The sequence below is a fragment of the Osmia bicornis genome, chromosome 4 (genome assembly GCF_907164935.1).
Source record: "Osmia bicornis bicornis chromosome 4, iOsmBic2.1, whole genome shotgun sequence".
NCBI classification, from domain to species: domain Eukaryota; kingdom Metazoa; phylum Arthropoda; class Insecta; order Hymenoptera; family Megachilidae; genus Osmia; species Osmia bicornis.
In genome coordinates this window covers 4840604-4855084 of record NC_060219.1, presented here as the reverse complement: position 1 = coordinate 4855084, position 14481 = coordinate 4840604, and the positions used below count along the sequence as shown (strand labels likewise).

General features: G+C 34.0%; 1 protein-coding gene across 7 annotated transcripts in view; it reads right to left on the bottom strand.

The window, feature by feature from the left end:
- LOC114879736 (calcium/calmodulin-dependent 3',5'-cyclic nucleotide phosphodiesterase 1-like) overlaps positions 1–14481 on the bottom strand; it is a 152133-nt gene that overhangs the window by 102557 nt on the left and 35095 nt on the right. For 2 of the 7 annotated variants that reach the window (XM_029195016.2, XM_029194995.2), the window contains exon 2: positions 8596–8863. The exons of 2 other annotated variants lie outside the window; for them this stretch is intronic. In XM_029195016.2, coding sequence (XP_029050849.1) covers positions 8596–8719 — 124 coding nt within the window. In that variant the 5' untranslated portion in view covers positions 8720–8863. Of the gene's footprint in view, positions 1–8595; positions 8973–10383; positions 10400–11359; positions 12013–14481 lie in introns of those variants that run through there. 3 more of the 7 variants (XM_029194987.2, XM_029195024.2, XM_029195001.2) reach the window with 3 other exon arrangements.

Here is a 14481-nt window from a genome sequence, read left to right as displayed (position 1 = left end):
AAGCAGGAATTCTCGAAATCTTAATTTTCACGAATTTATGAGAAATTCGAATTGCATCAGTCTTTATGATTGAAGCCCATTGAAATTTTTATTTCTGTATTTTTTATTTCTGTTATTTCATATTTGTACGAATATTATTTTCCTTTTGTTCTTTTTCACATTAAATTGTAGAATAATCACGCAACGCTGATGTACAGAATTTTGTGAGGTGAGCTTATTGAAATTTAATTCTTATTAATAACTGTGCATCCGGATTATTATAATTAGAGATGAAACAGAGATGCAGCTTTATGCGAGAAATAATTATTATATAAAGATGCTTCTTCAAAAACATTATAGAATTTAATTAACTGAAATAATGTGGGTGGCCACGCAGTTTAATAAACATCAGCCGTTGCAATTTCCGTATTTTTGCAGCGCCAGTTTACGTCTGGATAGAAATTAACTCTAAATTATTTTAAGGAACAAAATTGCGAAATAAAATAACTCTGGATCACTGAACGCGGAGTTTGATGAACGGTAATATTAAATTTAGCGTGAAATGGAACCCAACAAGGGGAAGTAATTAATTCTTTCAAAATTAATTAACTTGTATGGTTTCCAGTGTGCATTCATTTGCAATGCAGTTTTCCACGGAAAAATAAAGGCTGAGAGTAAAATTCATTTCATTCTGTTGTTTCGTAGAAATAATTTTTTTTTTTAATTTAAAGTTAATAAACTTTACCTCTGAGAAGGGCTATAAAAAAGTCGACACGTCACACGAATATTAATATATTTATTATTTTGGTTGAGAATAAAATTCTAATTTTATTTAACTAATGAATCTGCATGTTCAGATTGGAAATATTTATTAACTAATGAGAGAACAAACAAACAATATTACACTCAAAGTGAAATTTATGCAAAGACGGGTTACAAATGAACATTCCACGAAAATTACTAGCAAGTCATACTTTCAAACTAAGATTAGTTTAATAATCTATTATTCAGCAACAATGAGTAACTGTAACAAAATTATCTCTATTTGTTGACTGTTAGTAACTCGTACCATATCTTGTCTCTGCTCTGTTTTCGATTAGAAGGGAGTTCGTGAACTAATTCGCGAGTTTGGAATAACTTCGCCCACGCATTTGCGAATTGATTTGTAGTCAGAATTGGTCCACGAAAGTGGCGCGATGTATTGTGCTAGTGTGGGAAGTATGACTTATTCACGAATTTAGAACGATAAATTAAAAGTTGTTCTTTTCACTACGATATTATCAAATTGGCAAGTATATTCACGACTTTTTGCATATTTTACTTTGAAATTGCTTGAATTCTACCACGGAACAAGCACGGGAAATTGGTATGAATATTGTAAAAAATAAAAATAAAAAATAAAAAATAATTTCAAAAATTGGGCAAAACTTTTAATTACATACACATAATTTTTGAACGGATAGATTCCTAAAATTAAACCATGAATTTTTACCATTTTTTTTGTCAAACACTAACAGGATATATAAAAAGGAGTCAATAATTCTGTGTACCCCAAACTAAAGTTTAACCAAAAATTATCAAAATTATTGCTACAAATTATTGATTCGAGTGCTGCTTTCTAAAAGAAAATGTAAAGCTTGCGAATTTAATTGCCAGTTCGATATTAATAGCAAAGGTCCTATTAATTTTGCAAATAGTATTGAAATACAATTTACTGAAATGCTTAAATCTCGTAGTTACTTGATAAAATTTTTAGAATGGATATTTTCACGTTCGTTGCTAAAAATTTGTGCAATGGTGCAGCGGGAAAGTGTAGCAGGATATATTTATAAACGTTAAGAATAGCGCGCTACTAGCAAGAGGAATTGGAAATCAATATTTAAGCCCATTCTGAAGGTGACGTGACTAGGTTGGATTTGCGTGCAGAAAGGAATAGATAACAAGAGTTGTATTCTAGAATAATGCTTTGTGTATGTTGGACATATTTAGGAACACTGTATATATAAACTTTCATTTAAGAAGTGCGGCTAATACGGTTCAATATTCTACGAGCTTTCTACAAGCGTGGTTTAACTATTGCTGGAAGAATGCAAATCTAAATATAACCTTTATTACATAACTGAATGCACGAAATACTATTTACTTTTCCAAGTATCAATGGAGAAAATGAACAAAACCCATTGAACCATAAGAGAATAGAATACACGAGAAGGAAGTCATAAATGCAATTAAGAATGATTGTAGTTATCGGGCTAATTCCCGAAAATATGTCGGATTGACACTAAGTTGGACGAATACTAGTTTCTGTCTGACCAATCCTGTGAATGACTACTGCGCATAGTATCGGTTCTTACCACTTCTATGTCCGACTCGTTCTTGCCAATTACCATTTGTCAAAGAGAATCATTAACCCATTAACACGTTTAAAGCTCTAGTGAAAATGAATGTACATAGTACAGTACATTATCATTTACAAAAGACGTGATTGCTTAATTTTTCAATTTGAAATTTCACATTAAATTTATAATAAAAATCCTTTTTTTGATAATATAATTTGTAATATTTCTTTAGTGGTAAAATTTTTTTATTTGATTTATTGTTCAATTTTTGTTTGATTCAAAAGCGAAGACATTTAATTAAGTTTCGTCAAATTGTGAGTAATTTATCGATCTTGGCAATTTCGTCCACACATTCCATTGGAAAATTTCATTTATTAGGACAATAAGCCCCTTGAAAGTACCCTGCGGTATAGATCTAATTACAGAAATATGGGGAAGCTAAAATCCTGAAGCTTTAGCGAATTTCGTTCTTGCATGATTATTTGAAAAGGAAACCGCATTGCTGCTTCGAATGTTCGTACATCAGAAAATGTGAGCCAGGTAACGTGAGTGTTAATTACCACGATCTGCTGAAAGTAGTCTCGTTTCATGCATCGTGCATTCTAACTCTTGAACAAGATGAAAACCAGCTTAATCTCGAGAGCTCGACGCGTACTTTTGTCAATAGCGCGTCTTAAACAAAAAAAAAGAAATGTAATTAACATTTCAGTCTCTGTCAATAAGGGATTAAAAGAAATTGTAATTAAAACTTCATAAATCTCAACTGGATAATATGTTACCAATAAAACATTTTTATATTTTTAATAATAGAATGCCTTGATAAGGAAAATTACAATTTAAATTTTATTCAATTTATTTATAATCAGATGATTCTATCAAAAAAAATATTATAATTAAAATTACTAACAACATTTTTGTCCAAATTCAATAATTTCAAAATTTCCATGTAACTATGATTCATGGTAGCTCAATTATGCAATTCTATATACTGTAATAAATAAGAGAAAGAAAGAAATATTTAGGTTTCAACATTTGTTCCGTTTAGTTTTATTTCCGCAACTGTAATATAGGGAAACATTCAGCATTTGTTTCTACAAAATTCACAAGCACGTTTTCCCACGAACAGAGTAAAAGTTTTCACCTTTTACTTTCATTCCTTTCATTCAGAACATTATTTCCAGCGGTGAATTGTTTAATTCACGAGATGCTCGTTCGAGGAACGTTGAAACGTGCTAGCTGTGAACACTGATAATTTCCATAATTCTTTCGGTAGCTGAAAGTAAAATATAGAAAAAGATATCGTTTCGCCAGCTCCTTGTTTATCGCCATAATAACTGTTCCGGCTTATGTAATTAATTGACGATATCTCTCTGGTTTCAGCGAGGAGACTTAACGAGCATCCATCCTTGTATGCATAATGAATTAATATTCACAAGTGCCTTCGATTTTACGGTTTCGTCGTATCCTGTCAGCTTGTTAGCGAATTACCGTGAAATACGAGCAACGAAGATTGCATCTGATAAATTTGCACGATTTTTCTCGAGGCATTTGTGAATCGAACGAATCGATAGGATGAATAAACGACAAATAGAAAGAAATTATTCAGTTTAATGTGCACCGTGTATGTGTGCAGAAAATTTATTCCATGGAGCTCACAGGTGCAACGAGTGATTAAGGAAGATCGTCCTAAATTCGTTCTGCATGGGATATGAAATATGAATTTCCGATGCAGTTTGAGAAACTTCCATGATCCGATTCCTGATAGTGATTTTTCTTACTTTTGTTCTTTGGAAAGTGTACGGTCAGTAAATTATGATAAATAGATTTAATTGCAAAGAATTTAAAATGTAATCATTTATCAATGAATAAGAATAGGTATAAACAAACAGGAATTAATTATTCTAACCTTTTAGAATTTTGGAATTTCTAAGTTTCTGAGTTTCAGAATTTTTGAGTTTTAGAGTTTTACAATTTTACACTTTTAGATTTTCAGAATTTTAAACATAAATAATTAAATTCATAGTGTAATCTGGAACGTAAGATTTATTGTAAAATAGCAAGTTAAATGACAAGTTAAATCTTACAACGTTGATTTGTAATCAGATAAAAAGGTATGATAGTAAGGATATACTAAAGCTCCGCATCAATCAAACACTAGCATGCCATCAATCTGTGTCAATCACGATTGAAGAGTAAGGAGCTACACACAGATTGATTGAAATATTCAGGATGGATCACTAACTTTGATTACTTAATTGTCGTTGATATTTCCAAAGATTTAAAATAAGTTATTTACAAAGTTATTGATAAGCCATAAGAACTCTTCATAATAGAAAATATCTGTAAATTTCAGAGGCACTTCTATTTTTGGTGAAAATCCTGACATCTTGTACATATTGTGAAAACTGAAGAAGTTTAAATGAAAGAAGGAAATTACTTTTAAATTGTTTCTTATTACGATGATGATTCACTGTTTCGTCTTGGAAACTGATTCTTTCGCAAAGGAATACATTTCTGCGTGGAATCCCGTTAAAATAATAAACGAATCTGAAGGATGAAAGAAGTAAAGCTTTCGGGGTGAATTCAATTTCTACGGTGGTTGTACGGTTAACCCAAGTCGTCTTGGAACAGTGAATTTTGTAGATTTCTTTCACAGCCCGGAGCTCCCTTACCTAAATGATCTTACCCAGTTTCTTTAAGGGTCGAACTACACACGAGTAATACTGTATTTCCTTTGACGTTGTGCAACAAATTTCACGTTCTAAATAACACCGTCCTGTATTAACAATATACAAGAAAAAAGCTTTTTTCACACAGCTCCTTAATCTCCTGAAGGTGGAATTCAACGTGATAGGAATATTTTAATTGTTTATTTCAGTTGGGTGAACTTTGAAAGTCTGAAATTAAATTTTATTTTATTAAATTAATTTTTTTAGAATTTTAATATCGCATCTACTACATATAACGGTTGTTGACATATATATGTTGAATATAATATAATACTCCAGTTAATTAGATTTTGTTACGTATCACTGAGCCTCTTAACCGCTGGGGTTGGAATTTAATCGACTACGTGAGCTATGAGCGTCTATTTAATTTTTTAGCAATTAATTAAGAAAAATTTTCAGTGAAGTGATAAGATGATATTCGGTCACGATTTGCAATAATATTTAAACCTTTAATATAAGGATATCAATTTAAAGATAAATTTATCATTTTTCAGTAAAAGAGTTTTATATATTGGAATAATAATTTTTAAAGAAGCAGTGTAAAATTTACAAAATTAAAATAATGTGAAATACAAAATTACATTAAACCTATGGCTTTCTCCATGGTCCGCCATCCAAGGGTTAAGATTGCTTCAATATTATAAGTTAACAGCAACTAATGTTGTTTAATGAATATAACTAAATTAAATGAAGTATTGTATTATAATTTATATTCTTGTACGAAAAGAAAACTATATTTTGTTTTATATTTACCATTAAAAAAACGTATTTTATAATAGACGTAATTTGGCTGTGTAGTTTGTTTTCGAGTGAACGCGAACTCATTAGCAGCAGAATATATAAGCACGTTTTTAACGTGTTTCAAAGAGAAGGTAACAACTTTGTTTTTCACTCGTCCATAATTATTTTTCTAGCCACCGAAACCTCATGGGTTGCTCGTTTTCGTAGAGGTTCCCGTTATCGTAGCAACATTTTCCTTCAAAAACTTGTCCAAGTGAGTGCTCTTTCTGCAAAGGACCGTTTCTGTTCCATCTTTTGTCTCACGCTTATTGCCTCGCGTAATTGCAACTGTTCCACTTTTCTTGTATCCTTCTTGAAACGAACAAAGGGTGGAGACTCGTTTACTTTGGCATCGATTTAACGACTGCGTTAGACATTAGAGAAATCGCGTTAATCCTTTCGCAAAGAAAATGTATAATTAGTCGGTCCTAAAAATTGCACGAAGTAATTGTGAAAAATTAAACGAACTAGATGAAAATTTAATACTAGAATAAATAGATTAAACGTTTCGTGTAATACAGTCGACACTTTTTATATCGTTACGTAGGTAGAAGCGGGGTTCATACAAATGGCAATATAGGAAATTGGTCTAATGGTATTTATTGAATAAGAGTAGGTCGTAATTTAAAATCAAAATTTGTTATTTCATATGACTTAAATGAAAATTAAAAGAGCTTCAAGGTCTCTGACGCTGTGTAAGTTTATTTTGTATGCGTTATTAAATAGACAAAACTTTCTTGTAAACCCAACAAACTCTACTTTGTTCGGAGTTATTTCTCCCTGCTTAACTGACTGAAAATTCGATTATTCAACAAAGACAAGTTGGAAAACTTCTCGAGCTTTGTTCATGGATCAATGAACGCAGTAAATCTGATGTACTATGCAGTGGCGTACTGATGCCCGTGCATTGAATCGGAACGAGATGTTTGAAAGAGGTCTTATAGATATTCGATGCCTGAAACGCGGCTTTCATTAAAACTAGGTAAACCTGTTGTCCATATCCTCCTCCGCTGATGTGTATAATAGTAACTGAGAAAAGCATTGTTGCACAAGTCTAAACAGAATTTAACGCGTTTACTATTAAGTATTTTTTTTAAATCATTGAATTAAGAATTTTAGGTATTTTTTTATTAAGAAGACCTAAATATGCAATTGTAAAATGATATTTAATAGGGGTGTGCGGGTTTCCAAAAATTTGGTTCGGGGTCAGGTCGGATATTTTTTTTGACTTCAAATCAAGTTCAGACCTCAAGTTAATATTGGAGTCCCGAAATTACGGGTACTCGAACAAATTTATATACTAGATAAACGTTCGGGATCCTATCAGAACCGAACCCAATCAGTACTCGACCTCATCCCGTCTAAAATTTTCGGGTACCCACACACATTCAAAATTTATGCTTTTAAAATTAATTTAAATTGAATAAAATATTTCAATTTCTTTTCTCTGGACGAAACAAATCCAAAACTCAGAAGTAGCTCAGTGCAAATGCCAGTAACAATCTACTTAATGTTCTCTTGAAATTTGCATACATTTCTCAGCCAGTTCGTTGGATGAAAATGTACAATACAGGGTCGTGAAGTTCGTTAAATTGGCAAAGGTGACTTGCAACATTTTCGTGCACCTTTCACGGTAAATGTAGCGTTCTATTCGCTGTGCGACATAGTTAATCACTGTCAAGAAAGCAGACTTTTGATTTTTCAAGTTTTAATCAAAGATTAGGAAGTAGAAGAACAAAGAGCTTCGCAACGTAAGGCTTTTAAAATTCTTTAGAGAACATTTTAAGGGAACTGTGCAGTCAAAAGGTCCATTTTTTTTTTATTTTTAGAACGTGTTGTTCTTCGTGAATAAAATGCTAGCCGGTTTATGTCGAAAGTCGCAAAATTACAGATTTGGCAACAAAAAAGGTCAAGGGGTACGCGAAGACGTTTTCGTTCGTAGATAAATGTCAGCTTTAGAAAGAAGGTTTCGATATAGGGCTAATGAAAAGTCCTATTTATGTACTTTTTTTAATTAGTGAACACGAGTAGGTTAATACTGATGCAAACCCTGAAATAGAATTTTACAAATTTAGGATTTTAGAACTTTATAATAAATTAGAAAAAAATATTTTTGCTTTACTTGGTTTCCAAGTGACTTGTCTGCCGAGTCTCTTTAAACGAAATCGTTCGTCCATAAAAAGAAGACATTATTCTGGTGAGAAACGGCAGAAGTTTCAATCGTAGAAAGGAAACGATACACCGGTATAGGAAAGCGATATTTGCGTGTAACGGTATCCATGAAACAAGTGGTCCTTAAGAATCCCTTTACGACATCGGCAATCCGATCGTGTTGGTTTCCATCTTACCAGGACACCCCACGCAATCGACCAATAACAATCCATTAGCGTTCCGACGGTATATATTTGTTGGGCTATTATCATCATTTTATTTCGGTAAATATACTTGCCAACTTGTGACGATGCTTTCACAAACTTCAACAGAGAATTATGTTTGCTATATATTTTTCTACCGAAGTAGAGGATAATTGAAATGCAATTAGTTGAAACTGATTTAAATTCTTGTTAATTCAAATCTTATAATACTTATGTTGCAATAATGAAATTAAAATGAAAGGCGATTCCACTAGAGATAACAGAGTACTTATTGTTCTGTGTTGAAATTGAAAGAGGAAATTAGGCTTCTGCTGATATGAAATTTAACAATTAATAACTTTAGAATGTTAAAAACTTAATTTTTCAAAAAAAAAAAAAATTGATGTTAATTACCTATAGTATACGTCGCACCATCCAACTGGAAAGTTGCACTCTTGCACTTCTTGAAGAGCTTTTGATGCGGGTATGGTGGTGGAAGTGGTGGAGGTGGGGGCCCTCTTGGCTCCTGCTTACTCATGGTGTTCCGTACACTTTCGATCACTTTTTAATCATGAATCAGTCCTAATCACTGTTTCTAAATCTTTATCACTCGCGGACGAAAATTTGAACGACAATCATATCGTCTTGATTATCGTGTGCATAATTAATCTCATAAATGATGCTAGAAAGAAATTCAATTATTTTCTTATGAGCTGATAAATTGTATTTACACCGTAGTACAAAGTCTCTCTCGCAGATTCCTTCATAAGAGACTTCAAGTGTTTATAAACCTGAAATTTATTTACAACAACGAAACCAGTTCAAAGGTGGCCAAGAAAATTGCTAGTTTACTATGAACTTTAATACAAGCTTCCCCATTGAACCTTCTTGCCAGCAAATATAAAATTTATGAAAAATGTGTCAATATAACCTCTTCGTTCGTAAGTGATGTAATATTTTCTGACAGAAAAGTATCGTGCAAAACAAGAAATTAAAATTAATTTTTAATACTGTCCCTATGAAACTACTTACTGAAAATTTAAGGAATACCAATTTTTAATCAAAATAGATACTATTCGAATCAATCATTTTTGCTATCTTAAAATTTAAGCAGTTTTGATCTAATTAGTATTTATTCGAAAATATCTATTTTTTACTTTATTTTCCTATAACAAATTCAGTTCCCACCAAAAATATTCGAGTACTGTTATCAAGGTTTCGATATCTGTCAACGAGAAAAAGAGGAATCAGTGGTGTGTCTATGGCTGGACAGAGGGAAACGAAGTTATCGAAGGGAAGTCGAACGACGCGGTAACGTGACTGATATGCAAATTCGCGGGATCCTCGTGACCGCTCTCGTTTATCACTTTCGCACGCGCGGGACGAACGAAACGTTCCCGTTGCTCCAGTAAAACTTTCGAAGCACAAAATTCCCAACGATCGTCTCGCGTTTCCGTAACATTTCTCCAAGAACCGGGCCACGGTGCAGCCGCAGTAAAAATCCTCGCAAAGCACCAATGTCGTAGCACTTTATCACGGCCACCCTCGAGAAGGGAGAGGAGCGAGAAGCTTGTATCGTTGGAGGTGGCGCTATGGTTTGGCAAAAGTGGCAAAGGGCAAAGTTCAGTCTCACTTGGTAGACCGCAAATCTCGATGAAAGTCCATCAAACAACGTGACCGAGGGAAATCGTGTCGCGGCATTCTCAACAGCTGTGTCGTGTGCTCCCCCATATACTGGGTGCTCCAGTAGAAACTAAAATATTTCCTTCGTTTCTCATGATACAAAAAATGTTCATAGCATAATTTCAAAAGTTTCAATGAAGAAATACCCTGCAAAACAAACTTTTTTTATGTGATGCTTTAGGCACGTTCTAATGTATTTTTTTATTCGCTAGAAGATGTAATAGAAAAAATACACGTTTCCCAAATAAAAAATACTAATGCCTTTGAGGAAATATAGAAACAATCACTTGGCAAAGAAATCTGTTTCTCTAAATGAGTGGCTTGCGAGCCATTCAAATTGTGCTCTGAACATTTTTTATGTCACGAAAAATGAAGGTGGTCTCCTTTAGCTGAAACACCCTAGATTGCAGTAAAAGTGTGAAACTTAGTATTTGCACTTTCCATATATGTAAGATTTTAACAAAATTTCAACTGAGTATAAAAATGACTATTATTCTTAGATTTTGAAAGATTACTTACTTTTTTTTTAATGACTTAAGTGATCAAAAATGATCCCTTTTGATATCCCCTTTGAAAATGAAATGACAATTTAATTATAATTATTGTGCATTTCTAAATACAAAATTAGTTATTCTTAAATGATCAGAAACATATATCGATACGTAATTGTATTGAGTTTTATCCCATCCTTAATTCTGGCTGTGTGCAACCATGGATAGCACGTGCAGTGTCTGCGATATCACATATAATGGAAATTATTGCGGTTCCGAGTGCGCAAGTGTCCAATCGAGTATCGGGAAGCAAACGTGGGGTCACGCGGTTCTTGCAAATTGCACGCCGATGCGATCGAGTGGTCACCCTAATTCCCCCAGCTATACAAACCACCCATAAATTGCCAACAATCCGAGTGAACCTGTTTTTTCCTCTTTGTTTTTCACCAGCACTAAGAGTTGCTATATCACGGCCACTTCTCTTTCTACTTTTCCCTTTATCCTCGATCGTTTCGTTTTTTCGACCCTCCACCGTTTACCCTAGTTTCAGTTCTTGCCTGTTGGTCGTTTTGCACCTTTCGTCATCGTTTCCACGGCCCGATTCCTTCTTTTTCCCAATTTTCCTCTGATCTAAGATCTTCTTTCCCAGATAATTCGTATTCTCTTTTGTGAATTCTATCAAAGAATCAAGCAGATTGTTTTTCTCAAGTTTTCTTCAATTTTAATATAATTTTATGTAAGGCGCGATATAACCGAATAGCGGGTGATTCTTTATAAAATAATAAGCTTAAAATATAGAATAAACTTTTTATATTCGAGGCTTAGTTTTCGATAAAATCGAGTTTGTAGAGGTTTAAGTTAGATGGGAGATCCTTTATAAGTACAATAAGGTGTTAAATCCAGCACTTAAGTTTTCCTGTGATTAAAGCAATTATAGCAACCCCTATATTATTTCTCACTTTTCTTTTACTTTCATTCCGTTATTCATTATATCTCCTGCTCACGTTTTTGTCCCCGTGATTTCGTCACTTCCTGTCCCCGTTCTTTGCCCCTAGCCCTCGTCTCGCCCTCCTCTCGCCCTCCAGCTCAAGAGGCCTCGGTGAATTAATAGTTGGCGTGGTATACGTGACTCCGGAACCGAGTGGCCGCGTCGAGTGCACTTCCTCGATCGTGACGTATCCCCATCGTCGAAGGGCAGCGGTGCATCGAACGAGGGCTGTGCTTTCTCACCTTTCCTCGACGATTCTCAGCCCTCGCGAAATTGCACCAGAAATAAACGATTCTAGGTCGTCTACCGAATCTTTTCGACGTTTTCCTTCGTTTTGATTGGAATCAGGGTGTCTTTGAAAGGCCGCTGCAATCGAGCGAATTGATTTCGAACAAGATTGCTTTTGCAAATCAGCTCTGGATTTCTGGGTTTCCTTCTTGAATTTTTTTTTTGTTTTTTTTTTGAATTTTTTAGCAATTCCAATCAACGTTTAATGATAAGGAGGACTAATTGCGACTTGATTAGAAATTCCTCGTTCTCTGATGACGTGGAGGATTTCCGAACAATCCAAAATTAAGGACAGAATTTCACGATCTAGCTGCTCAACATGCTTCAGAGGAGTGCAGGAACTCTCGCTCGGGAATCGGTCGGACGTCGAGGCCGTACACGCTAATGAACAGGAATATTCAATGTACCATCGATACATCGTGACCATGGGGGTTCGATGGGAATGCTTTATACGATGGGATTGTTAAATGGACTGTGGTAAATTTCAGCGTGAATTATGTAAATCCACTTTAGCGAAGCTATTACGACGATTTTAATTGCATTCCACGCAGCTGCGACATTGTTAATCGGCGCCTCCTCGCGGAAATAACGGAGCAAAGTTCTTCTATTTTTCCGTCTCGAAAAGATAAGTGGCACTCTTCCTCTGTTTGGAAAGAAGAATGAATTATAATACCGAGACGCGTCATTTTAAATACGTCCGAATGATTATTACGCAGGAAATTGTGGTACGCCAAAAAATTCTTATTACATGATAGTTTTAAATGCTTGACAAAATAATTAGGGTCAGTATTTTTTGTCTTAACCCTTAAGTAGCGGAACCTGAATCAATCGCGACCCAAATTTGCAAATCATATACAAGGGTATTAACGTTGAGCTAAATGTATGCTTTTTAAATTGAAGGGTTTTATATATTGAGAGAATAATTTTCCAAGAAAGAGCGTAAGATTTAGAAACTGAAAATAATATGAGAAACAATATTAAATTAAAATTGGGATTTTTTCCATAGTCCGACATTCGAGGATTAAAGTACATTTTGAGAATCTTTTACTTAGCTCTTTATGCTAATTTCACTTCTACTATCTTATTGTAGTCAATTACTAATTGATTGCTGACTAATTTTTCCATCAGATCGGATAGGAATTGTTCGGGTTGAGCAAAAATTGTGTAGGTCAGATCGGGTTATCAAAAGTACTCATACATTTCTAATGAACACTCACGAATAAAAAAAAAAACACTTTCCCTCGTAATTAGATAGCCATGGGCGGAAATAAATTTAATTTCAAATAGTCGTTTCTAAATCGAGTTGTTACGCTAAGAATGAAAAATAGAAGAGACACGCTCGTGTACCATAGCCGGACAAAGTTAATTAAATTAAACCAATATCAGTGGATCTCTCATTGCATTTGGAACCGAGATCTCTCTTGACAAACGGGATCTAATAAGCCCGGGAGCGATTCAAACATTTCTCTATCGGTGATTCGTGTTCCAGGAAAACGGACCAGAAATATCGTTTCACCCAATGAGAAAGGAAGAAAAGTGTTTTTCCAGTAAACGTACTCGTACGTAGAGCAAACTATCGGCTCCAATATAATATTGATTGTCATTTTCAAACATGTGAAAATTATTCATTGGAAATCAACGAAATGTAATAAGCTGCGTTTTTATGACACGACATTTTTTGGAATCATTTTTAATAATTGGAGACGTATTATTAATTGAAGATCGGCCAAAAAACATTGATATAACAATTCTTACAATTTTTATCATTTTAAGTTAAGTCAGAGTCCACGAGTTTCCACGTTAATTTAATTAGTAAGAAAGAAGGGAACTCCAATGAAATTCTTCGAGCTACGTGACTTCAAAGCACGGTATCGAAAGCTGTATTTGAATTTCCCCGAAAGAATGTGATTGGAATCAAGACGAAAATTACTTATCGGAAGGTTTCATTTGCCTCGCTCGTTTACGATCATCAAATTAACGCGACTGCTGGCCATTTAATTTCGTTCGTGCCTTACCGAAAGATCTAGTGGCGGGCTAAATGAAATTTCCAGCGACAAGTAAGAAAGCAATCACGATTTGGCAGAAACGAAATACGGCATATACCTCGAATAGCATGTACCTCGAATTACGGTACGCCGGCGGTTATATGGGCACGAGTGAACGCAATCTCGAAATACTAAATTTTCAATCGACAGATCACGATTTCCATGGAAATTCGCGCGTGAAACGAGCTCGTTGTTTTCGCGACTGATTTACCGACCACCCTCGAAATTCACGGCTATAAAGTATAAATTCTCGTTGGTAAACTGTGACATTTGAACGTGGACGAAAATGAATTTTGAGGTAACATTTTTTTTTTCTAGTTATCAAATAAAGGATTAACCGATTTGTATTCGCTTTTCAAAATGAAAAATGGTCCGTAATAGGAAAATATATGAAAAGTAAAATATTTTCATTTGAAATTTAATTTTTTATAAAGAATTCAAATACTCTAGTGTACAAGTAAAATAAGTTCGTTTGATATATACTGACGTTTAAATTGAAAATAAAATAAATAAACAGGGAATGACCATAAAAGTTAACGTATATTTCAATAAAAAGCACTTTAATAAATTTTTTAATTGAAAATAAGAAATCTGAAACAAGTTTACGACACATTATAATAAGTTCCAAATTGCTTCGACACATATGCTTGAACTTCAGTACACACGCATCTGCTAAAGGGAAGGAGCCAATATTTCCGACCTACATTTATCCTCTGACGATTGCAATCGAATAAACCCTAAGAAAATCCGGTTCCCACAAAATTTATTTTCTAAGAGCTATTTCTATTACATTCTCCCTCGGTAA